At 40.9% G+C, this 24215-nt stretch overlaps 1 protein-coding gene and 1 long non-coding RNA gene across 4 annotated transcripts in view; both read right to left on the bottom strand.

Annotated features, from left to right (window-relative positions):
• The window catches only part of LOC127371808 (dihydropyridine-sensitive L-type skeletal muscle calcium channel subunit alpha-1-like), an 88817-nt gene that overhangs the window by 36391 nt on the left and 28211 nt on the right, over nt 1–24215 (bottom strand). For all 3 annotated transcript variants that reach the window (XR_007886454.1, XM_051414894.1, XM_051414895.1), the window contains exons 13-26: nt 23521–23641; nt 23289–23403; nt 17792–17894; nt 17610–17679; nt 17376–17508; nt 13719–13848; nt 13547–13606; nt 12144–12250; nt 10370–10457; nt 10187–10294; nt 10029–10081; nt 9350–9496; nt 8961–9162; nt 1287–1445 (exon numbers count right to left, since the gene is read on the bottom strand). Coding sequence is in view for 2 of the 3 variants with exons in the window: in XM_051414894.1 (XP_051270854.1) it covers nt 1287–1445; nt 8961–9162; nt 9350–9496; nt 10029–10081; nt 10187–10294; nt 10370–10457; nt 12144–12250; nt 13547–13606; nt 13719–13848; nt 17376–17508; nt 17610–17679; nt 17792–17894; nt 23289–23403; nt 23521–23641 (1596 nt within the window). In the remaining variant the exon portion in view is untranslated. The remainder of the gene's footprint in view (nt 1–1286; nt 1446–8960; nt 9163–9349; nt 9497–10028; nt 10082–10186; nt 10295–10369; nt 10458–12143; nt 12251–13546; nt 13607–13718; nt 13849–17375; nt 17509–17609; nt 17680–17791; nt 17895–23288; nt 23404–23520; nt 23642–24215) is intronic.
• LOC127371895 (uncharacterized) lies at nt 2359–3445 on the bottom strand. The gene is made up of 2 exons (XR_007886479.1): nt 3386–3445; nt 2359–3253 (listed from the first exon to the last, which is right to left on the bottom strand). It is a non-coding gene; the product is annotated as an uncharacterized LOC127371895 (long non-coding RNA).

Below are 24215 nucleotides of genomic sequence, written 5' to 3' on the forward strand. Positions count from 1 at the left end.
CCAAGAGCTAGAAATACAGACATTGGCTCCTTTTACACAGGAATTTTGCTACATTTTTGCCGTGGCAGATCTGCAAATGAGTGTGGAGATTTGTGTGTGTGCCTCAGTAACTACACCCCCTTTTGTTTGATGAAAGAGACACTAGGGGTTAAGGCGGGGGGACAGGAGAGGCGTGAAGCGGAGATGAGGGAGATGGAGGTATTTCCAGCTCTTGGAGCAAATACTTATCCGCTATTGATATCTATGTCTGCATTTACAGATTTGTCCACACATTTTCAGATCTATATCTGGTACAAATAATAAAGTACATACATAACTTACTGATATGATATTTATATATTGATTTAGCTTACTACAATGTACTACATTGACAAGTGGCTAATGCCAGCCACAAAGCTACGACTAACCATGACGATGGAATTTTTAATGGTTGGCTGGCCACTTTCTGACTTTACGTCCAAACTAGTTCTGCCCCAAGCAATCATGGTGTAATTGTGAAGCAACTGATTTTAACAGCTGATTTACTTACAAACTAACTAGCAGTTACTGAGCCTCTAGTGTCGACTTTATACCCTAACTTAGGGGAGAACTTATACATAGCTGCTGCAACGCAGTCCAGATCTGGGCGGCTGTGTCTCAGAGGCAGTGCGGGTCGTTCCTTAATCGGAAGGTTGTGGGTTCAATCCCCGGCTCCTGGTGCCACATGTCGAAGTATCCTTGAGCAAGATACTGAACCCCAAATTGCTCCTGATGCCGTGCATCGGTGTGTGAATGTGTATGAATGTTAGTTTCTGTTCCATGGACTTTGCCATCACTGTGTGAATGTGTGTGAAAGGTGTGGCACGTAGTGTAAAAGCGCTTTGAGTGGTCGGAAGACTAGAAAGGCGCTATACAAGTACAGGTCCATTTACCATCTTCTATACTGTAAAGTGACATTAGTGTGAGGGCATAAAAAAAACACCAGTTTTGAATTCTTCAGTTTTCTACACACACCCTATCACAAACATTTAAAAGATGCTACGATGACATAAAAGTCTGCAGCTATTACAGGAGTTACATCTGGGCTTAAAACAGATCACTGTATACATCATCTAAGGAGAAATTAAATTTTATAAGTAATTTTCAGTGTCAGTGATTAAAAAGGGACAGAGTAGCCTGAAACCTCTACTTAAATCCTATCTGCTCTATCAGTTACATACTGAATATTTTGAGACAATTTTTGTTCCTCAGACACACAGATGAATAGATAGATGTGTGTGTATGTATGTAAGATGTTGTATTCATACCTGCATTCCCAGACACATGGTGTTGAGCATAATAAGGAGGAACATAAGGTACTCAAAGTAGCAGGAGGTGACGATGTACCACACTTGATACTGGTAGGGGTTCTTGGGAATATAACATCGCAGTGGACGGGCCTTAAGAGCATACTGCACACACTGGCGCTGGAGGGGTACACAAGAAGGAAACAAAGTAAACATGATTAATAAGAATTTCCTTTTTGGATGGTAGCAACAACAGACAGCTGTTAAATTTGGTTATTAAAGATATGTAATGAGACAGGACTTCAGTAAGAATAAAGCAAAGCATGCATACATACAGCACATACAAACAGCGGCTATATTAATTTACAGGTACTGTATATCTACACAAACACATATACATAGACAGAAACAAGGCTATATTATAACAACAAATAAAACAAATCAGTCAGAAATTTAGAAATTTTCTGCTGCATCGCATTGCCTCTGGTACAATGAGGTATTTATGATTTATTTATTTATGAACAGATTTTTACACAGTTCTATGTAGTAACATGTTCTGTTCAATTGTATTTTATTTGTATTGCCCTCATGACCAAATTTATTTTAGGACACTTTTCAAATAGAGCAGGTTTAGACTGTACTCCTACTAAAATTATTTACAGAGACCCAACAGTTCCCACCATGAGCAAGCACTTGGCGACACACAGACATTTGCACTAAGAGGCAGAAACTGCGAGCAGACCTTAGCCACGTAGGCTTGTTACGCAGCTGTTTTGATAACTAACTTACGATTACAAGCAAAGCTTTTATTGCACTTGCTTGATACAAGTGGGACAACCCCCCATTTGCATCAAGCAGCACAGAGCAGACTGTACTGGCAAACTGTCAGATACAGAAACTACATAGTGAATCCGGTCACTTTTCATGATAGAAACTGGATCATATTTACCAATAGATCAATAACATTATTTTACAGAGACTTGAGCATCAAATTGGCATTAAAAGGAACCACCCTTAGCTGGTTTAAGTCATACTTATCAGATCGTTCTCAGTTTGTACATGTTAACGAATGTTCCATAAATACTACAGTTAGTCATAAGATAAGATATTCCTTTATTAATCCCCTTTAGGAGAAATTCAGGTTGACACAGCAGCAATAGGGCAAAGTAGTGCAAAACAGAGAACAAAGAATATCACAAATAAAAATATTACAAAATACTAAATATAATAGAAGATATAAAACTATAAATGAAAGTATATACACATTGTTCAAGTAGGACATGGAGTGCAAAATATGAGCAGAAAATTAAACTTGACTAAAACTAAAAATCTAAAAACTAAACTGTACAAGTCAAAATTAAATATAAATAGTGCAAAAGATTTGTGCGTTGTAGTTTTAAACCAGTCTTTGTCTGCGGGGGTTGGAGGTACTGGGTGCTGTGGCGTTGTGGAGTCTGATGGCATATGGAACAAACAAGCCTCCAAACCGCTTTGAGGCTCGGAGCTGGGTCAGTCTGTAGCTGAAAGTGTTCCTGAGCTGCCTCAGCTCAGTCTAGAGAGCTGAGGCTCCATGATGGCTTTCAGCTGTCCTCTCATCCTCTTCTCACTCACAGCCTCCACACTGTCCAGCTCCATCCCCACCACCGAGCTGGCCTTCCTCACCAGCTTGCTAAGCTAAGCCCTAACTCTAACTCCCAGTGCTGATGCCTCCACTCCAACAGACCACTGCAAAGAAGAGGACACTGGCCACTACAGACTGGTAGAACATCCGTAGTAGCTGAAGGCACACGTTGAATGACCTGAGCCTCTTCAGAAAGAACAGCCTGCTCTGTCCTTTCTAGTAGAGGGCCTGAATGTGGTCCGTCCAGTCCAGTTTTTTGTTGAGTGTCACCCCCAGGAACTTGTAGGCAGGGCCGGCCCAAGGCATAAGCGAACAAAGCAGCTGCTTAGGGCCCCGTGACCACTAGGAGGCCCCCAAGAGCAATTAACTTAAAAAAGAAAAAAGTAATTAATTATTTTTTTCCATGTGTAAGTGATGATGATTCATATATTATCAAATTTACATTCTTGTACAAAAAAACCCAACAACAATATGATGTTAACAGAGTGTAGTTTCCTACTGCCTCTCTGCTCGAACTGTCAGAGCTCCGCTAGTAACGTGTGCAGTGCTCCCAACCATGCAGTGCCGTGCGCACTGAGCATCCAGGAGCTAGGAGCAGGTGAAAGATGTCGCAAGAAAGGACTTAACAGTTAAGTTACCCTTCAGGGGCAGAAAGAGGAAAAGGAAGAAAGAGGAAGAAGAGAAAAAACGACAAGATAAAGGTATGTCTTGGTAATGTAACATTTGGTGTCAAGGAGATTTTGAAAAGTTCCCTGAAATTAGGAAAGTCCCTAATTATTGTTGATATTTATTTTATTTTGTTCCAAATACGTTAGCCTATAATAGCAAATTTGCTAGCTAACATTAGTTCAAAACATCTTACTACTTCTCTCTTATGGGTCGGTTAGATAGCTTACTATTCAAGCTAACGTTTTTGTGTTTGCGTAATACTTTGAATAAGTTGATTCTCAGTGTATATATATTATTCTGGGTCGCTTTTTGGCATCAAAACAACATTTTTGATAACAACGTTTAATAGCCAATGTTTAATAACTAACGTTAATTACAAACGCGGTGACATTTGTTAGCAATATGGTTTTGCATTAATGAATTCATTTAGTTAACTTATAGTTTGAGGTATGTTGTTTGCAATTGTTTGCTGCAGAGCACAGTAATTTATGTGAGTAAATAAACATATTCCTTTTACATCAACTCCCTATTGTGCTCATACGTTATATGAAACTTCCCCAGGAGCACTGTTAAAATATTTAGGAGGAGGCACTGACTCAGCCCAGGGGCAATCCACCTCCTCAGGAGCAGCCAAGGCTGATGAATCAGGTGATCAAAAACTGTAATTTCTAGTCAAATTATCTCATTAAGATATACTAATATAAGATATAATCATATGACAAGGGACATGTTTTTCATCTCAGGTCCATCTCTATCCTCTGCTCCATCCACTGTGCCCACTGTCCTCTCTGCAACCTCAGCTGTTCCTGGTAAGTTAACAACAAAACAGCCTTCAATTGCTCAGAGTACTGCGGAACATACTGAGATGAATATTTTTTCAATATAAGATATAATCATATGACAAGGGACATGATTTTAGACAAATCCATATCATTTCAAAACTTCTCAAGCAATTTTCAGTTGTTCCACTGGCAGTTTGTTTTCTTATTACAAGCTATAGCTGTACTTTTTTATTTAGAAAATAAGCTGCATCATTTTCAAGTGTAATATGACTATAACATGGCTAGCTTTTGTTTTTGTTGTTTTTCATTTCAGGTCCATTTCTATCCTCTGCTCCATCCACTGTGCCCACTGTCCTCTCTGCAACCTCAGCTGTACCTGGTAAGTTAACAGCAAAACAGCCTTTATAATTGCTCAATGTACTGCAGAATATTCTGAGATGAATAATTTTGTCCATAAATATTATTTTGATTTCCCTATAGGTCCTTCATCTTTGGTCATCGGGATTGATGTGTCTTCTTCTTGCATCAAGTTTGAAGCAGAGATCAGCAGCTCCGCCAGTTGACCCAGCTGAGTGTCCCTCTTTCCTGTCAGACTCAGAAAGGACTGAACAGGTATTAAGAGGGCCACTGCCTATAAAGGACACATTCACATTCCCAAAAAGACACATGGCAGTAATAGAGGGCCCCAAAATAAAATTTTGCTTAGGGCCCCATGGAGGCTTGGGCCGGCCCTGCTTGTAGGTGTCCAACTGGGGAAGGGGTCCTCCTGCTGCGCCGGAAGTCCACCACCAGCTCTTTGGTTTTTCCTGTGTTGAGCTGTAGGTGGTTTCTGTCGCACCATCCAATGAAGTTCTCAATCAGGTCTCTGTACTCCTCCCTATCATCTGTGATACAGCCAACAATGGAGGAGTCATCAGAGAACTTCTGCAGGTGGCACGCTCCAGAGTTGAAGCAGAAGTCAGAGGTGTAGAGGGTGAACAGGAATGGTGACAGTACAGTTCATGGGGTGTACCAGTGCCATCACCACGTCTGACAAGCAGCTGTGCAGTCGGACATACTGTGATCTGTCAGTGAGGTAGTCAGTGATCCAGGCCACGAGTTCCTGATCCACCTGCATCACAGAGAGCTTTTCTGCCAGCCAGAGAGGCTGGATGGTGTCGAAGGCACTGGAAAAGTCGAAGAACATGATCCTCATGGTGCTCTGTGAGTTCTCCAGGTGGGTGACTGCAGTGGGTCCAGGCAGTTGCGTACCAGGGGTCTGAGAGGTAGATGGAGAGAGCTGGTGGAGCTGGTATGTGGGGTGGAAAAATGGAGAGGATATGGGGAGTGGGAAAGGGGAGGGAGTGGAGGGGGGTTGAGGGCAGATGAGGGGGGTGGTGTTACTGTCGTCATGGGGGATACGGGCTGTGGAGGAGGAGGGTGGGGAAGCCAAGGTGTGAATGGAGGTACCTGAGGAGGTGGAGGGGGTTTGTGAGTCAAACCTGATGCAGAACAGGTTTAACTCGTTGGCACGTCCCTTTGTCCTACTGACCTTTTCATGCCAGTAATGTTCCTCATCCCCCCCACACCTCTCTTGTGCTGGTCTGTTGCAGCTTCCCCTCTATCTTGTTCTTGTAACAGTCTTTGGCCCTCCTCAACTCCCTCCTCAGCTCCTTCTGAATGTATTTCTTGGCATCCTCATCTCCTGTCATGAAAGCCATCTTCTTTCTGTTCAACAGGGCTTTGATGTCCCTGGTGATCCATGGATTGTTGTTGGAGGGAGCTGGTGGAGGTTTGTGGGGTGGAAAAATGGAGAGGATATGGGGAGTGGGAAAGGGGAGGGAGTGGAGGGGGGTTGAGGGCAGATGAGGGGGGTGGTGTTACTGTCGTCATGGGGGATACGGGCTGTGGAGGAGTAGGGTGGGGTAGCCAAGGTGTGAATGGAGGTACCTGAGGAGGTGGAGGGGGTTTGTGAGTCAAACCTGATGCAGAACAGGTTTAACTCGTTGGCACGTCCCTTTGTCCTACTGACCTTTTCATGCCAGTAATGTTCCTCATCCCCCCCACACCTCTCTTGTGCTGGTGTGTTGCAGCTTCCCCTCTATCTTGTTCTTGTAACAGTCTTTGGCCCTCCTCAACTCCCTCCTCAGCTCCTTCTGAATGTATTTCTTGGCATCCTCATCTCCTGTCATGAAAGCCATCTTCATTCTGTTCAACAGGGCTTTGATGTCCCTGGTGATCCATGGATTGTTGTTGGGGAAACAGCGAATCCTCTTTGTGGGGATAACGCTGTCCTCACAGAACCTGATGTAGTCCATGACACACTGGGTGAGACCCTCGATGTCATCCCCGTAGTCTTCCTGGAACAGTACCCAGTCGGTTGTCCTATAACACCCCACCAAGGCCTCCTCTGCCTCCACCGACCACTGCTGCACAGTCCTGGTGGTGATGGACTGTCTCCTCCTAACAGCAGGCCTGTATGTAGGATGGAGATGTATCAGGCAGTGGTCAGATTTACCGAGAGGGGGGAGGGCGGTGGCGCTGTATGCCTCCTTTACATTGGCATACAGCAGATCCAAGGTCTTTTTCCCTCTGGTGTTACAGGTGATGTACTGGGTAAAGTTGTCAGGGTCTTTGAAATTTTGGCATGGTTAAAATCTCTGTTTATTATGATGAATGCGCTGGGATGTCGTGTCTGCAGGTCTGCTACGGTGGAGTGGATGATTTTAGAGTTCACAAAGACAGCAAGCCCTCCTCCCGACTTTTTACCACTTTGTTTCTTCCTGTCAGCCTGAACTAGTGAAAAACCAGCTGGTTCCACTGAACAGTCTGGTTTAATGTCATTCAGCCATGTCTCCGTCAGACATAACATGCTGCACTCTCTATGATTCTGTACTTGGACCAATTCACTTTATACATGCTTAGGCAACATTATTAGGAATCACTGCATTAATTTTCGATCAAGCTTTCGATCAAGCCGGATGAAATGAATCAGTTATCTAAATTACAAACATGTCTTAAGGACATAAAAACCTAGATGAGCTGCAATTTTCTGATGTTAAACGAAATTCTTGTACTTGGCCCCAAAAACCTCAGAGACTCACTGTCTAAGATATAGTTACTAGCACCACTCAGGAATCTTGGAGTAATCTTTGATCAGGACATGTCATTTAATTCCGACATAAAGCAGACCTCCAGGACTGCCTTTTTTCATTTACGTAATATTACAAAAATTAGACTCATCCTGTCACAGACGGATGCAGAAAAACAAATCCATGCATTTGTTACTTCTAGGCTTGATTACTGCAATTCCTTATTATCAGGTTGCCCCAATAAGTCCATTAAGACACTCAAATTAATTCAGAACGCTGCAGCACGAGTATTGACAGGAACTAGGGAAAGAGATCATATCTCTCCTGTATTAGCGTCTCTGCACTGGCTCCCTGTAACATTTAGAATAGAAATATAAATCCTCCTCCTCACCTACAAAGCTCTTCATGGTCAGACCCCTTCATATCTTAAAGAGTTCATAGTAACTCTAAAAGTAGAACAGGAGCTAGAGCCTTCAGCTACCAAGCTCCTCTCCTGTGGAACCAGCTTCCAGTTTCGGTTCGGGAGGCAGACACCCTCTCCACATTTAAGAGTGTTGTTCCTCTTTGATAAAGCTTATAGTTAGGGCTGGCTCAGGTGAGTCCTGAACCATCCCTTAGTTATGCTGCTATAGGCCTAGACTATCAGGGGATTTTCCATGATGCACTGAGCTCCTCTCTTCCTCTCTTTCTCTTTCTGCACACATCCATGTTCCATTAATGCATGTTACTAACTTCACTTCTTCCCTGGAGTTCTTGTGCTTTCTCGTCTCGCAGGTTCTCATGGATCCTGGTGGAGCCTCCTGCCATGGCCCTGCGTGACTCTCATTGCTAATATCACTGATGTTAATAAGGACCGAGCCAGCCGATCGCAACGAAACTTCACATTTGATAAGAGTCCCACCCTGAACACGTCTATGTGATAATATTCAGTAATAGTGAGAGCGCCACCTAGTGGCAACAGGAAATATCACGTCTTATACTTTCATGTTCTACTCCTAGCAGGACGATCAGATCCAGCTGAAATTTACCTATAGAATGCAAAACACATTGTTGATGATATGTGATGAATGTGGTGAGTGGACGTGTCTGTGGTGTGACGTAATTTTTTTTTTCTTTGATCTGATTTACGTAAAATTTTCATGTTTTGGTCTGCATGTGTTACGATGGCACGTGACGCCGCTGCGGCACACCCTGAGTTGTGTGGAGTGCAATGCTGTCAGCATCATCAGTCACTGCTATTAGTGTAGTTGCTACTCCCCCCCCGCCTACAGCCGAGGGGTCTGTCCAAGGTAGATAATGTTATAAGGAGTTCGGTCTAGACCTGCACTATTTGAAAAGTGTCCTGAGAAAACTTCTGTTATGAATTGGCAAAATTGAATTGAATCAACATTGTGGCACCAGGCCAGAAGTAAATCAGTCAGAGACAGATCAGAGGAGATTTGAAGTGGAGAAACACACCATTTTATACCCTTTGTCAAGGACAAATTACATTGCTGTTGCTGTTGTGTGTGAAGAGCTCAGTCCCTGTGTAAAGGCAGGAAAAGAGAAATACCTGATTTTTGTCCAGTTCACAGTTCTTATATTCCTGTTCTCCTTGCTCCTGGAAGGTGACAATGACAAAGCCTACAAATATATTCATCATGAAGAAGGCTATAAGAATGAGGTAGATGATAAAGAAGATTGAGATGGCCACTCGGTTGTTGTAAACTGGGCCTTTATCCTCCAAGTTTGAATCAATGGCTTTGTATAGTATCCTAGGTAAATAACAAAAAAAGACATACATACATAATAGAAAAGTCACACAGAAATCCACAAACAGTCAATATACAGACAGACACAAGAATAACAATTCTGCTTATAGCACTTCACAAATTTTAAACGGTCAATGCTGAAATGAATAGAAACCATCAGACAATTGACACAGAACAGTTCAAGACTCACTTTGGCCATCCTTCAAAGGTAGAAATGGTGAAGAGAGCCAGCATGCCATTGAAGATGTTGTCAAAGTTTAATTCTGAGTTGGTCCATTCCCTCTTATGGACCTCCAATTCATGAAGTGCCCCTTCCTGGTATTTTATATACCAGCCTCTGAGCCACAAAGTGGGAGGGAAATGGTAAATGGACTGTACTTGCATAGCGCCTTTCTAGCAAAGCCATCAAACAGAAACTAACTCATTCTCTCATTCACATTAACACACATCAGGAGCAATTTGGGGTTCAGTATCTTGTTCAAGGACACATGCAGTTGAAGGAGCCAGGGATTGAACCCACTCTACCTCTGATCCACAGCCGTAAATAGGTGAGGTGAGGTGGGCTATAGTCAAAATCAGCATAATAAGGCTTTCTGCAGGGTTTAGTAAGTTATATTTAAGACTTTTTAAGACTACATACAATGAAATGGAATAGCTATTTTACACTAATACCAGCCAACATATTTTTCAATATGCAGTATGTAACTACAATTCCTAATAATATAATTAGAGTCTGTTACCATAGTAACTGACACAGAAGTTAAAGGTTAGACCTTAATTACACTGACAAATGTGCCTCGTTCACTGAATGTATTTTCTAGTAGCAAAACACAGCATCATTGATTTAATTAACACAGCTAAGTCCTTACTTGCATGTTTCCTCAGTCATTTTGTCAGGATCTGTGCAGGCATTGAACTTGCCCTGGGAAGGTAACAAAAGTGTCTTCATGAGAAGGCAGATAGACAATGACATTACCAAATACAGTGCTTGGCAACAGTAGGCCATTTTATCTCCTTTACTTCTTACTTTGAAAAGTTGGACTCCAATGCAGGCAAACATGAAGTCCAGTAGCATGGTGACCAGTACAATATTTCCAATGGTCTTGACAGCAACAAACACACACTGGACCACATGCTAGAAAGACAGAGATAGTACAGATCAGTATGAGGCCATTTTCTATCAGCAAGTCTATTTACAGACATCTCATACCTTAAGTCCCTTGGCTCTGTTGATGGCCCTTAAGGGGCGAAGTACCCTTAACACCCTGAGAATCTTCACCACTGAGATGGCACTGGATCTAGATGACACAAACACAGCCCACCATATTTACTTGGGTATAATTAGCTCTTGTAAAATGTCACAGCAGCTGAGTGTCTTAGGTTTCTTTAGAAAGACCAATAATTGTAATTTGGTTGATAAACAAAGTGAAAAAAGAGTAATAGATGGTAATAATAGATTAGGATGGAATTTTTACGACTCTGTCTCTCAAAATGTCGAGAAAGTCTTATGCAACATCTGGCCTGTAATACGAAGCAGGATTTGAGGTAACTGAGGTCACTTCAGGTTTAACCCCATCGCCAAGGTAACAGTCCATTCTTATAGTGAATGGACTGTACTTGTATAGCACCTTTCTAGTCTTCTAGAACCACTTAAAAGGCTGTACACTGCATGCTACATTCACCCATTCACACAATGATGGCCATCAAAAACAGAAACAAACACTCATTCATCCACATTCATACACTTATGCACAGCACCATTGTTATGAAATAGAGTAAAGACATACATAGTAATGGCTGAGAAGTCTAAGTATTTGTTTCAAGAGCTGGAAATACAGACAATTCATCGGTTACAACTCAGGCAGGACTCTCAATTGGCTGTCGTTTTAAATGTGACTTTTGCTTCACTTCTGGTGTGGCAGATCTGCAAATGTGTGTGGAGATCTGTGTGTGAGGAGAGATTTGTCTGTGTGCATCAGTAGCCACACACACTTCTGTCTGACGAAAGCCCTGAAAGAATAAGTAATGTACAGTAGTTTGGAAAATTTACGTGTACCGGGACTTAACTAGCTATAGTTATCTAGCTGCAGTTAACTGATAGATGAGACAGAGAGCAGCTGGAGGACATAAAAGGGAATATGATCCACTTTCACCATTGTAATGTGTTTTTATACAATAATCAGTGAGGCCAGGCCCCCAGCAACAATGCCATTTTTCATCTAGCGTTTTCCAACCTAATTTTTAACTCATTTGTGGTCTGATAAACAGTAAATTAAGTCATTAAAGTGCCAAGTCATTAAAGTGTCGCTCTTTTCCTGGTTTAATCTAAAGTGGGTTGAAAAATGAAGACAGCGCAGCAATGTCACCCTACCGCTGACTGATGGTCTGTAGGCTGTATAGCTACTGTTGCACACAGACAAATCTCTCATCGCACACAGATCTCCACACGCATTAGCAGATCTGCATTGCCAGAAGTGTAGCAAAAGTCACATGTAAAACAACGATGAATTGTCTGTATTTTCAGCTTTTGGAGCAAATACTTAGATTTCTCAGCCTTTAATATGTATGTGTGCACTTACAGATTTGTCCACCCATTTTCAGATCTATATGCACATTTACAGATTTGTCTACATATTTACAAATCTCAATACATTTGCAAATCTGAACAAAGAGTTTTTACACAATTACAAATCTGATTATGCGCACATAGATTCTGAACAGACATCTGCAGATTCCTGTATACATTTACAAATCTCAGTACATATTTACAGATTATTTTACACATTTACAAATCTGAGTACGCATACACAGATTGAAATACAGTTACACAACTCTCCATGCACATTTGTAAATAGTTTTGCTACAATAATAGTGCCATACATATGTTATTTATTAAATCCACTCAAGAAATAAAGAGTAGAGTTCTTTGCATGAGAGTGGAGGTAAGTAAGAAAAGATGAGGTATATATTTAGACTCCACTTACTCCATGCCCATTGAGAGGAGAGATACACTGACTACCAGAAGATCCAAGATGTTGAAAGAGTTCCGGCAGAAAGACCCTTTGTGAAGAATGGCACCGTATGTTGTCATCTGAAAACAAAGAAAAGTACCAAGAATGAAGTCCCTTTTGTAGTTACAATGTAAATATTATAATCAACAATAAAAAATGTGTATTGCAAAAAAGAAATAACAAAAGGACCAAAAAAAAGAAAAATGATATTATTGACCAAGACCATGTCTCGCATCTTTGCAAAGATGTGGGCACACTCATTGCAGAGTTAGTTTTGAGTCTTATTTTGTCCGTTTTATTTTCCTGTGATCAGACATTACCACAAGTAGGCTGGAGTGGTCTTAGGTCTGCTAGTTAGCTCTTAGCTGTGGTGCACTAATGCCAACAAGGTCTTGATTAAGTGCAGCCTTTGATACCAATAATCAGAATATTCTGTGTGCCCTGTTTTTTTGTTTCTTGTTACTATGGGTGATTATTATGTATCAAAGAAATTGAATTACTTTTTTGTATTGCTCAGGGAAGCTGCCATGATCCTCTGCTTGTTTTCTTTGTACATGCTTCCTTTAGGCGATGTTATCAGACAACATAAGCCCGATTTACACAGCTAGGCTGATGACACACAGCAGTATCCCACATAAATTGGATGACCGAAGCAGCTTTCTTTCATTTAAGAAGTATCACTAAAGTAATATTTTTTTTTACCAGTCAGTGCAATATTTGGACTTTAATTTGTCTTTTATTTATTCTAGGCCTTTTCTCTCTTTTGTAGAATACCTTGAGCTTTTGAGCTACACCATCTGTATAAAAGGTGCTATATAATTAGTATATAGTATATTATTATTATTATTATTATTATACAGATTAGGGTTTGTTTACATGCAGGCCACCATGCATGTATTTTGCCTATTTAAACATGACCTTGTCACCACTCTGCTTCTTCTAAATGCGTCTTCAACCTCAGTTGAACTAAAAGTTGAATAGTGTATCTGAGAGCACTCATTAACCACCTTATGTTGACATGAAAACATCTTTTAATATTCAGCCAGTGAGGACAGTCAGTTTGGATGGTATGGCATATTTTTCAGGGTGATTCCAGTGATGTGGTTGGTGAACCAGTTCTATTATAATATACATGTGAGGAAATCCAACATAAAAAAGATGTTTGACGAATGTTCAGAACCCTTGGCATAGATTCTCAACATCTGTGGAACCTTATTGGAGGGATAAACACTATTCTCCTGAAATAATAGGCTCAGTTTAGTTAGATTTAGTATAATTTAATATATAAAACCATTCAGTGACCCATCATGACCTGTAAAAAGCACATTCACTATGTTTCACTCATCTGTATCAACAACTATGATGTCTGGTTTTACCTTGAGCACAATTTCCGCTGTGAACACTGAAGTGAAGACTATATCAGCATAGGCCAACACCTAAAAACATCACATTATTCATCATATTAATAATAACGTACACCACATACTCTTAGTGTAATTTTTCAATGGATGATTGAAATTGCAAGGAGATAGGCATGCACTTTGTCACCTGGTTCCTGAAGGACATGGGGTCAATGGGATCTTCAGCAGCTAAAGAGATAGATGACAGTAGGATGAAGAGGAGGATGATGTTGGTAAAAGTAGTTGCATTGATAATACGATGGCAGAGCTTCCGGAACCTAAAAAGGTTAAAAGACATGTTAATTCTCTTAAAAAAACGATGGGAACAATAAGTTTAGTGACTACAGTAAATTGTGGCAAAACATTTTCTTTGTTAAGAAATGGGGATGGCTGATCTTAAATTCGGTCTAGATGGACTGGCTAGGTGAATCCCAGCAGTATTCTTCCATAACACCAAGACCGGACATCTGTCCTCTGAAAGGCTCAAATATACATGGATCAGCCATAATGTGATGACAACGTGGGCACCCTGGTAGTCCTAATGTTATGCAGCCCCATACACAACCAACTGTGATGCACTTCAGATCCAGCATCAACGTTTTCAGCAATTTGAACTACAGTGGCTCGCCTTGCGGTCCCATGACCCTTTCGCCAGGTTACCGCTTTTCCTTCCTTGGACCACTTTTGATAGGTACTGACCACTGCAGAACGGGAACAACCTACAAAAGATACAGTTTTGGAGATGTTCTGACCCAGTCGTCTAGCCATCACAATTTGGCCTGCTACTAACAAATCTACTCTGAGGACAAAATGTTCACTGGCTACGTAAAATATCCCACCCACTGACAGGCACCATGATAACGAGACAATCAGTGTTATTAACTTCACCAGTCAGTGGTCATAATGTTATGGCTGATTGGTGTATACGAACCACCCTTTTGAAGCTTGGCAGCAATCAAAATTGACAAATTACAACCTGCAACTGTGACAGTAGGAAAGTGCTAAAATGAACACAATGCTAATACGTATAATAATATGATACATGCAGTTTGGGCCAGCTAATATAGCAGTGATAATATGCTTGTATTCTGTAATTCTTGTCTCAACATTATTTGACATTTATTAAACTGATCATTGACTAATGAAATCTATAAAACTGATCAAATCTATATTTATTACACTGGTAATCACAAGCTCCACCTCAATCATTTTATTTATTATCAATTCATCAATCAGAATATTGCTCAATTTGGCATGATAATCTTAAAACCTATAGAAAGACCCTCCATAATGCCAGAGGAGCCTATTATTCAGCACTTATAGAAGAAAATAAGAACCCTTGGTTTCTCTTCAGCACTGTAGCCAGGCTGACAGAGAGCCACAGCTCTATTGAGCCACATATCCCCATAAACTTAAGTAGCAATGACTTCATGAGCTTCTTTTATAATAAAATTATTACTATTAGGGAGAAAATTAATCACCAACTGCCATCAACAGCTATCAGTGGCTCTCCAAGTTCAGGAACTTTAACTAATGTAAACTCAGATATATATTTAGACTATTTTTCTGCTATCGATCTCCATCAGTTAACTTTAATAATTTCTACATCCAAGCCATCAAACTTTCTGTTAGACCCGATCCCAACAAGGCTGCTTAAAGAAGTCGTACCCTTAATTGGCACTTCTTTACTGGATATGATTAATCTTTCTTTATTATCAGAATATGTACCACAAGGGGTTAAATTAAGCTGTAATTAAACCCCTTCTTAAAAAGCCCACTCCTGACCCAGGGGTTTTCGCCAATTATAGACCGATTTCTAACCTCCCCTTCCTGGAGAAAGTAGTCGCCAAAGAGTTGTGTGACTTTTTACATAACAATAGTTTATTTGAGGATTTTCAGTCAGGATTTAGAGTTCATCACAGCACAGAGACAGCTCTGGTTAAAGTTAATAATGACCTTCTGATTGCTTCACACAATGGATTTGTCTCTGTACTTGTATTATTAGATCTTAGTGCTGCATTTGACACCATTGACCATGATATTCTTTTACAGAGACTTGAGCATTAAATTGGCATTAAAGGAAACGCTCTAAGCTGGTTTAAGTTATATTTATCAGATCGTTCGCAGTTTGTACATGTTAACGATGAATCTTCAATAAATACTACAGTCAGTCATGGAGTTCCACAAGATTCTGTACTTGGACCAATACTATTTACTTTATATATGCTCCCTTTAGGCAACATTATTAGGAATCACTCCATTAACTTTCACTGTTATGCAGATGATACGCAGTTATATCTATCGATCAAGCAAGAGGAAATTAATCAATTATCTAAATTACAAACATGTCTTAAGGACATAAAATCCTGGATGAGCTGCAATTTTCTGATGTTAAACTAAACTACTAAAAACGAAATTCTTGTACTTGGCCCCAAAAACCTTAGAGACTCACTGTCTAAAGATATAGTTACTCTAGATGCCACTACCTTGGCCTCTAGCACCACTGTCAGGAATCTTGGAGTTATCTTTGATCAGGATTTGTCATTTAATTCCCACATAAAGCAAACCTCCAGGACTTCCTTCTTTCATTTACGTAATATTACAAAAATTAGACACATCCTATCACAGACAGATGCAGAAAAACTAATCCATGCATTTGTTACTTCTAGGCTGGATTACTGCAACTCTTTATTATCAGGTTGCCCCAATAAGTCCATCAAAACTTCTCTGCACTGGCTCCCTGTAAAATTTAGAATAGAATTTAAATCCTCCTCCTCACCTATAAAGCTCTTCATGGTCAGGCCCCTTCATATCTTAAAGAGCTCATAGTACCCTATTACCCCACTAGAACACTGCGTTCTCTGAATGCAGGGCTACTTGTGGTTCCTATAGTCTCTAAAAGTAGAACAGGAGCCAGAGCCTTCAGTTACCAAGCTCCTCTCCTGTGGAACCAGCTTCCAGTTGTGGTTCGGGAGGCAGACACCCTCTCCACATTTAAGAGTAGGCTTAAGACGTTCCTCTTTGATAAAGCTTATAGTTAGGGCTGGATCAGGTGAGTCCTGAACCATCCCTTAGTTATGCTGCTATAGTCCTAGACTATCGGGGGATTTCCCATGGTGCACTGAGCTCCTCTCTTCCTCTCTCTCTCTTTCTGCACTCATTCATGTCCCATTAATGCATGTTACTAACTTCACTTCTTCCCCAGAGTTCTTGTGCTTTTTCGTCTCACAAGTTCTCATGGATCCTGGTGGAGCCTCCTGCCATGGTCCTGCTTGACTGCCATTGCCAATATCACTGATATTAGTGTTATTATTATTATAAGTATTATTATAGCAACGGTTACTGTTGTTGCTGTTGTCACTGCTCATTGTCCCAAATCGTTGATGTTGTCATGTTCATCATCATCAGTCACTACTATTAGTGTAGTTGTTGCTGTGCACCTGTCTGTCTGTCTGTCTGTCTGTCTCTCTCTCTCCCTCTCTCTCCCTCTCTCTCTTTCTCTCTGTCTCTCTCTCTCTCTCTCTCTCTCTCTCACCCCAACTGGTCGAGACAGAAGACCACCCACCTAGAACCGAAGGATCTGTCCTAGGTTTCTGTCTTTTAACAGGCAGTTTTTCCTTGCCCTTGTTGCCAAGTGCTTGCTCATGGTGGTACTGTTGGGTCTCTGTAAATAATGTTATAAGGAATTCGGTCTAAACCTGCTCTATTTGAAAAGTGTCCTGAGATAACTTCTGTTATGAATTGGCGCCACACAAATAAAATTGAATTGAATTGAAATCAACACCAACAACAACCAGCATCATACTTGTTCTGAGGTCCAAAGATAAAAAATGAGCTGGCTTCAGGCATTGGCACTGCTTCCTCCTTCAACTGCAGATCTGCCATTGGACGAGGCCTGGGGCTCACTGGGATCTCAGGGTCCTCCTCCTCATCATCACCTAGTCAACAGAAAGAGGGAGTGATTAGCAGGGGCTTTTCTTACCTCTGAGTTTGGAATTATTGATTATTGACAATATGGTATGGAGGCATTGGGATTTACCAGGAAAGTCCGCTGGAGGGAAAGGGTCTTTGATCTCATTGACATTAGACTCAAATTCATCTATCTTGAGCTGCATGTGTGAAAATGAAGTAGTTGAAAGGTAAGAAAAAAAAAAAATAAATAAAAAAAAATATATATATATATATATTTACATGGTTGATGAATGCTCTTGGGTGCCTCACCTTGGCAGTAGTAGGGATGCCCTCTACACCCTTGGCCCTTTGCTCAGCCAACTTCTTTGCCAAATTAGCCTTTTCCTCTGATACCTTATCAGGCATGTTGGCCCTTTAAATCAATAGAATGGTACATATTGGTTATTGGCTTGTGGCATTAAAGAAAATTGCTGTATTATATAACTTGAATCATCATGTTCTTATTAAAACAACTATATGTTACACACTGTAATTGTACACCATATTGTACATCAATGTGGACATGAGTGTGCTCAATGGAAATAGCTTTACAACAAGGGTTTTTTGATTCTCATATAAATAAGTCAATGTCTCATGTCCAGCTATATAAACAATGCATCCTAGTCACCTGCAGGTTGAACCCACAAGCAGCCCTCCAATGACAATTATTAGAGGCTGTTGTAGGGTCAAAGGAGACCCTTAACATGAATTTGTTCATTTGGTGTGGTTTAACTGGACTTTTATTGTTACGGGTCACTTCCTGTCACCTCATTCGGTCACAACCTGATGCGACTTGATGACGCACGATGTCCAGGTGATAAAACTCCTGGCACGGTGTTATTCTCGCTCTCTTCGATCTCTCCTCTATCTCTCCTCTATCTTCCCTCTCTTACTCTCTCGCCCACACCGGGTGATAAGTTCTCGCACCTCTGTGCGGCCCGGCTTACCGGCAACGCACAACAAAGGAAAAAAAGGACGGCACAAGAGCCTGCCTTTTCCTGTGATCCCTGGTCAGCGCACGGTTAACAGGAGTCAACGTCTGCAGCTTGAAGGAGAAAGTCTGCCAGCTGACTTTACCGGAACAATGCTAAGTTAATGCACACCTACATTCGGCCTAAACCTCAGCACACACATAAGGAGAAGGAAATCAAACCATCCCGCTCCTCCATGCTCTTTGTCTCTCACCAACACCTGTTTCAGGCTCAGCCGAAACGTATGTTCTGAGGACACACACCTTTTCCGCACGCACACACCTTTTCCCCTAACTTAGTTCCTTTACGTTAGTTTGTACATTGTGCGTTTTTAAAAAAAATCTTGTTTGGCTTTTATTATTTCTTTGATAAATGCTTGTGTTTATACATGCTGGCCTATTTAATTTCGTACAAGAGTGGGTGGTACCAACCTCTTCTATGCAGAACTCCAAAGCCTTCCACTTTAACTATTAATAGTGATTTTGGTTATAGTTTTAATTATTAATCCAATTTCTAAATTAATAGTTTAGTGTACTTTTTGAGACTGATCAATCAATCAATTATTGCCTATCGTTTCCCTGATTTAAGGGTTGTGCCGAGAGAAACATTAATATTAATTAATGTCATTTTCTATTATCTTTTGATAATAAATAAACTTTGATAACAAAAAAATATTTATTTTACCAATATGGTTAAACCATTGTTGTACCAACAAATAGCATTGTTACGATTTATCATAGCACCTACACTGTGTATATGTGCTGTAACCCAGGTGATTTTCTTGAGTTGTCAGCTTTATTTAGAGAACACCTTTCATAAACACAAATAAAATTTTAAATCTAATTGCATCTTGTACTTGTATAATGACAAATATATTTTATTCTATTAAAGGTAGTCAATTCAGCTTCTGATAACTGGGACAACTTACTTCAAGACTGCAAGAATCAGAGTACATTTACTAACTTCCTGGAATGGCGCCGGCGACAACGGCAGCCTGTCATGGCAGCTCCTTTCATTGTTGTAGTTTTAGTGTGTTCTCATTGTGTCTTTAGCCTGTGATTTTTTCTATTTTTAACAGTTTTTCTTACTTTCTTACTACTTTGTTCACATCACGTACTTTTTTGCCGTTTTTCAGCACTTTTTATTTTTTGTTTGCACGGGTCTCCATGGCGACGGGGAGTCGCATTGTTTACACCAGCGACCAGATGATCGCTCTGAGTCACCCTAGCATCCTGACTGTAGAGAGACCCTCCATACCGGAGGAGGTGAGGAGGAGACGGCGAGGCTGCAGAGCGGGGGTTAAACGGAGGATGAAGAAGAGGAGGTTTAAACCCTTCATCCCTGCAGTCATTACTGGAAACAAACGTGGCTACACGAGCAGATACCGGACACCAATGTCACCATTCCCGGCTTCCAGACGGTTCAAGCCGACAGGGACACCACTGCAACCGGCAATAAGAAAGGAGGGGGTCTGGCCATGCTCATAGACAACAGGTGGTGTAACCCTGGGCACATCTGTGTGAAAGAACGTGTCTGCAGCCCGGACATCGAGCTTGTCGCCTTCGGACTTCGTCCATATTATCTGCCACAGGAATTTTCCAGTGTTCTTGCTATCACTGTCTATATTCCTCCGTCTGGGAAAGCAGAAGCAGCGTGTGACGTCATCCACACTGTGACTACAGGACTACAAACGAAACAACCGGAGGCCTTCATCATCATCACAGGGGCCTTCAACCATGTTTCTCTCTCGTCCACACTCCCAGCCTTCCACCAGTTTGTCATATGCACCACCAGAGACAATAAGACCTTGGACCTGCTGTACGCAAATGTTCCTGTATTTATTTCACTCAAATGTTGCTGTGACAAGTGAATTTCCCCATTGTGGGATTAATAAAGTTATCTATCTATCCATCTATCTATCTAAGTTATTTACCAATATACCAGCTAACTGTATGAGCTGCTGCCACTAGCTTGTGGTCCTTGAAGCTGGTGGAGGTTTGTTTACAACACTAGCATAGTACCTTTGGAGTGCTGGTAGGAGGAGGGGAGTGGGACCAGAATGAGCACTGATTACTGATTTGAAATCATCATCTAGTTAGGTCCAGTGTGTAACATTTAGGAGGATCTGTTTTCAGAAATGGCATATCATTTTCATTAGTGTATAATCACCTGAAAATAAAAGTTGTTGTGTTTTTGTTACCTTACAACGAGCCATTTTTGTCTACAGATGTCGCGGGTTGCCTTCCATAGAATCTTCTATGTTGCCCTGCCATGTTTTTACAGTAAGCCAGAAGGGACAAACTCCTTTGGGCTTGGAAAAGAAGGGTGAAGCAATCTGCAACTGCATTGCAATCTTACACACTGGGCCTTTAAGAATAATGGTTCTTTATTCGCGGATTAACCAAAAAACAATAAACATTAGAGAGATTTTTCTCTTTATGATCTGTTATTTTTCTTCTTAATGTCAACATGGAGTTCCACAAGGTTCTGTACTTGGACCAATACTATTTACTATATATGCTCCCTTTAGGCAACATTATTAGGAATCACTCCATTAACTTTGATTGCTATGCAGATGATACGCAGTTATATCTATCGATCAAGCCCGATGAAATTAATCAATTATCTAAATTACAAACATGTCTTAAGGACATAAAATCCTGGATGAGCTGCAATTTTCTGATGTTAAACTCAGAAAAAAAACGAAATTCTTGTACTTGGCCCCAAAAACCTTAGAGACTCACTGTCTAAAGATATAGTTACTGTAGATGGCATTACCTTGGCCTCTAGCACCACTGTCAGGAATCTTGGAGTTATCTTTGATTAGGATTTGTCATTTAATTCCCACATAAAGCAAACCTCCAGTACTGCCTTCTTTCATTTACATAACATTACAAAAATTAGACACATCCTATCACAGACAGATGCAGAAAAAGTAATCCACAAATTTGTTACTTCGAGTCTGGATTACTGCAACTCTTTATTATCAGGTTGCCCCAATAAGTCCATTAAGACGCTTCAATTAATTCAAAACACTGCAGCACGAGTACTGACAGGAACTAGGAAAAGAGATCACATCTCTCCTGTACTAGCTTCTCTGCACAGGCTCCCTGTAAAATTTAGAATCGAATTTAAAATCCTCCTCTTCACCTATAAAGCTCTTCATGGTCAGGCCCCTTCATATCTTAAAGAGCTCACAGTACCCTATTACCCCACTAGAACACTGCGTTCTCTGAATGCAGGGCTACTTGTGGTTCCTATAGTCTCTAAAAGTAGAACAGGAGCCAGAGCCTTCAGTTACCAAGCTCCTCTCCTGTGGAACCAGTGTCCAGTTGTGGTTCGGGAGGCAGACACCCTCTCCACATTTAGGAGTAGGCTTAAGACGTTCCTCTTTGATAAAGCTTATAGTTAGGTTTAGCTCAGGTGAGTCCTGAACCATCCCTTAGTCAGGCTGCTATAGGCCTAGACTATCTGGGGATTTCCCATGGTGCACTGAGCTCCTCTCTTCCTCTCTCTTTCTGCACTCATTCATGTCCCATTAATGCATGTTACTAACTTCACTCCTTCCCCGGAGTTCTTGTGCTTTCTCATCTCGCAGGTTCTCATGGATCCTGGTGGAGCCTCCTACCATGGTCCTGCTTGACTGCCATTGCTAATATCACTGATATTAGTGTTATTATTAATAATAATAATAATAATAATAATAATAATAATAATATTATAACTACAGTTACTATCATTACTATTGTCTCTGCTCATTGTCCCCCATCATTGCAGTTGTCATCGTCATCATCTTTTTCATGTTCATCATCATCAGTCACTACTATTAGTGTAGTTGTTGCTACTATTGTTGCTGTGCATCTCTCTCTCTCTCTCTCCCCAACTGGTCGAGGCAGACGACCACCCACCTAGAGCAGAAGGGTCAGTCCTAGGTTTCTGCCTCTTAACAGGCAGTTTTTCCTTGCCCCCGTCGCCAAGTGCTTGCTCATGGTGGTACTGTTGGGTCTCTGTAAATGTTATAAGAAGTTCAGTCTAGACCTGCTCTATTTGAAAAGTGTCCTGAGATAACTTCTGTTATGAATTGGCGCTATACAAATAAAACTGAATTGAATTGAATTTCCATTAAGTACCTAGAATTTCTTTTAGAAATTTTACAATTTCTAAAAATCCATTCATAACCTTGATTAATAAATAATTTAATCAGACTTTATGGCCCAACATCAGTGTTTGACCTCACTAATGCTCTTGTGTCGGGAGCAAATCCCTTTCAGTCAGGTTCTAACATCAGCTGGAAAGCCTTCTCAGAAGAGCTCAGAACATTATTAATGCCATGGTTTGGGAATAAGTATAAACTTATTGCGATGTCACCCTTTGGTTTGTGGGGCACTGTGGATCCTCAAGTTTTATCCACTAATTACATACTGTCAATGGAAATGACATGGTCAACTATCACTGTTTAGTTCATGGGGCGGCTGTGGCTCAGAGGCAGAGCGGGTCGTTCCTTAATCGGAAGGTTGTTCGATCCCTGGCTCCTGGTGCCACAAGTCGAAGTATCCTTGAGCAAGATACTGAACCCCAAATTGCTTTGAGTGGTCGGAAAACTAGAAAGGCGCTATACAAGTACAGGTCCATTTACCATTACCATGTTGTGTCCGCCTACTTTTGGCTGAATCGTGTAAACTATATGCCCCAAATCTCCTACTAAACATAGTTTACATAGCGAGCAAGTCAGTATAAAGTTGAAAAGATGGGCTTTGATGAACTAAATATGTTTCACACGTTTAGAGGAGACTTACCTTAGTGCTTTCTTGCGTTTTTTTTCCTCTGCTTTCTCTTTCTGTGCCAAAGTCAGAGACTCAGCCTCTGCCAGATTATCAACAGCAATAGCCAGGAAGACATTTAGAAGGATGACTGAATGACAGGGTAGTCAAAGATTACGACAGTGATTTTAATTGCAGTGAGGCTGTGGTTCAGTGTTGACGTTTATAAAAAGATACACACACGGTACACAGACACATTCAAGGATACAATTTCCACATACGAAGAGGATGATGAAATAGATGCTGACCAGGATACCAGGCATGCTCGGTCCTCCATGAGCCATTACACCATCGTACATGACAGCATTCCAGTCCTCACCTGTCAGGATCTGAACACATATAATTTACACATCATCACTATCATTTTAAAGTTTACATCCTATAATTTAAAAAACTGAATGTTTTCATGACAACCTCAATCTAAACCTAGGGGTGAAAGTAAATTCAAGTTCTTGCTGTACTACTTTATCACTTCATATTGTTCTCCTCTCACCCCCAGCTTCATGCATCCCTAAACACACAGATTCAGTTTTTTAATGCCTGTATGATGTAGAAAAAAGGGGGAACACTTGACATCATGTATAGCAAATGATTTATTTAAATGATGTTAGTGCCACAGAATAATTTGTCAGTGTTGACATGACTTTCAAAATCCCAATTAGATTTATTTTTAATTAGAAGAAAATTACAACAATATTTGAACTGATCACTTATAACCTGTCTTTTACAATGGCAAGTGGTTAGGTTAGGAAGTAAAGATTGAAAGAATATTGCAAAAAAGCACTTAATATCAGCTTCACCCTCCACCACAAGACTCTGCGGCTGGCTGCCCAACAACAACTGCCACTCTACCTCCCCCTACTCCACCTCCTTACAGACCCCTTGTCTGCCCCTCACCACCTC

This window comes from Dicentrarchus labrax, unplaced genomic scaffold (genome assembly GCF_905237075.1).
Source record: "Dicentrarchus labrax unplaced genomic scaffold, dlabrax2021, whole genome shotgun sequence".
NCBI classification, from domain to species: Eukaryota; Metazoa; Chordata; class Actinopteri; family Moronidae; genus Dicentrarchus; species Dicentrarchus labrax.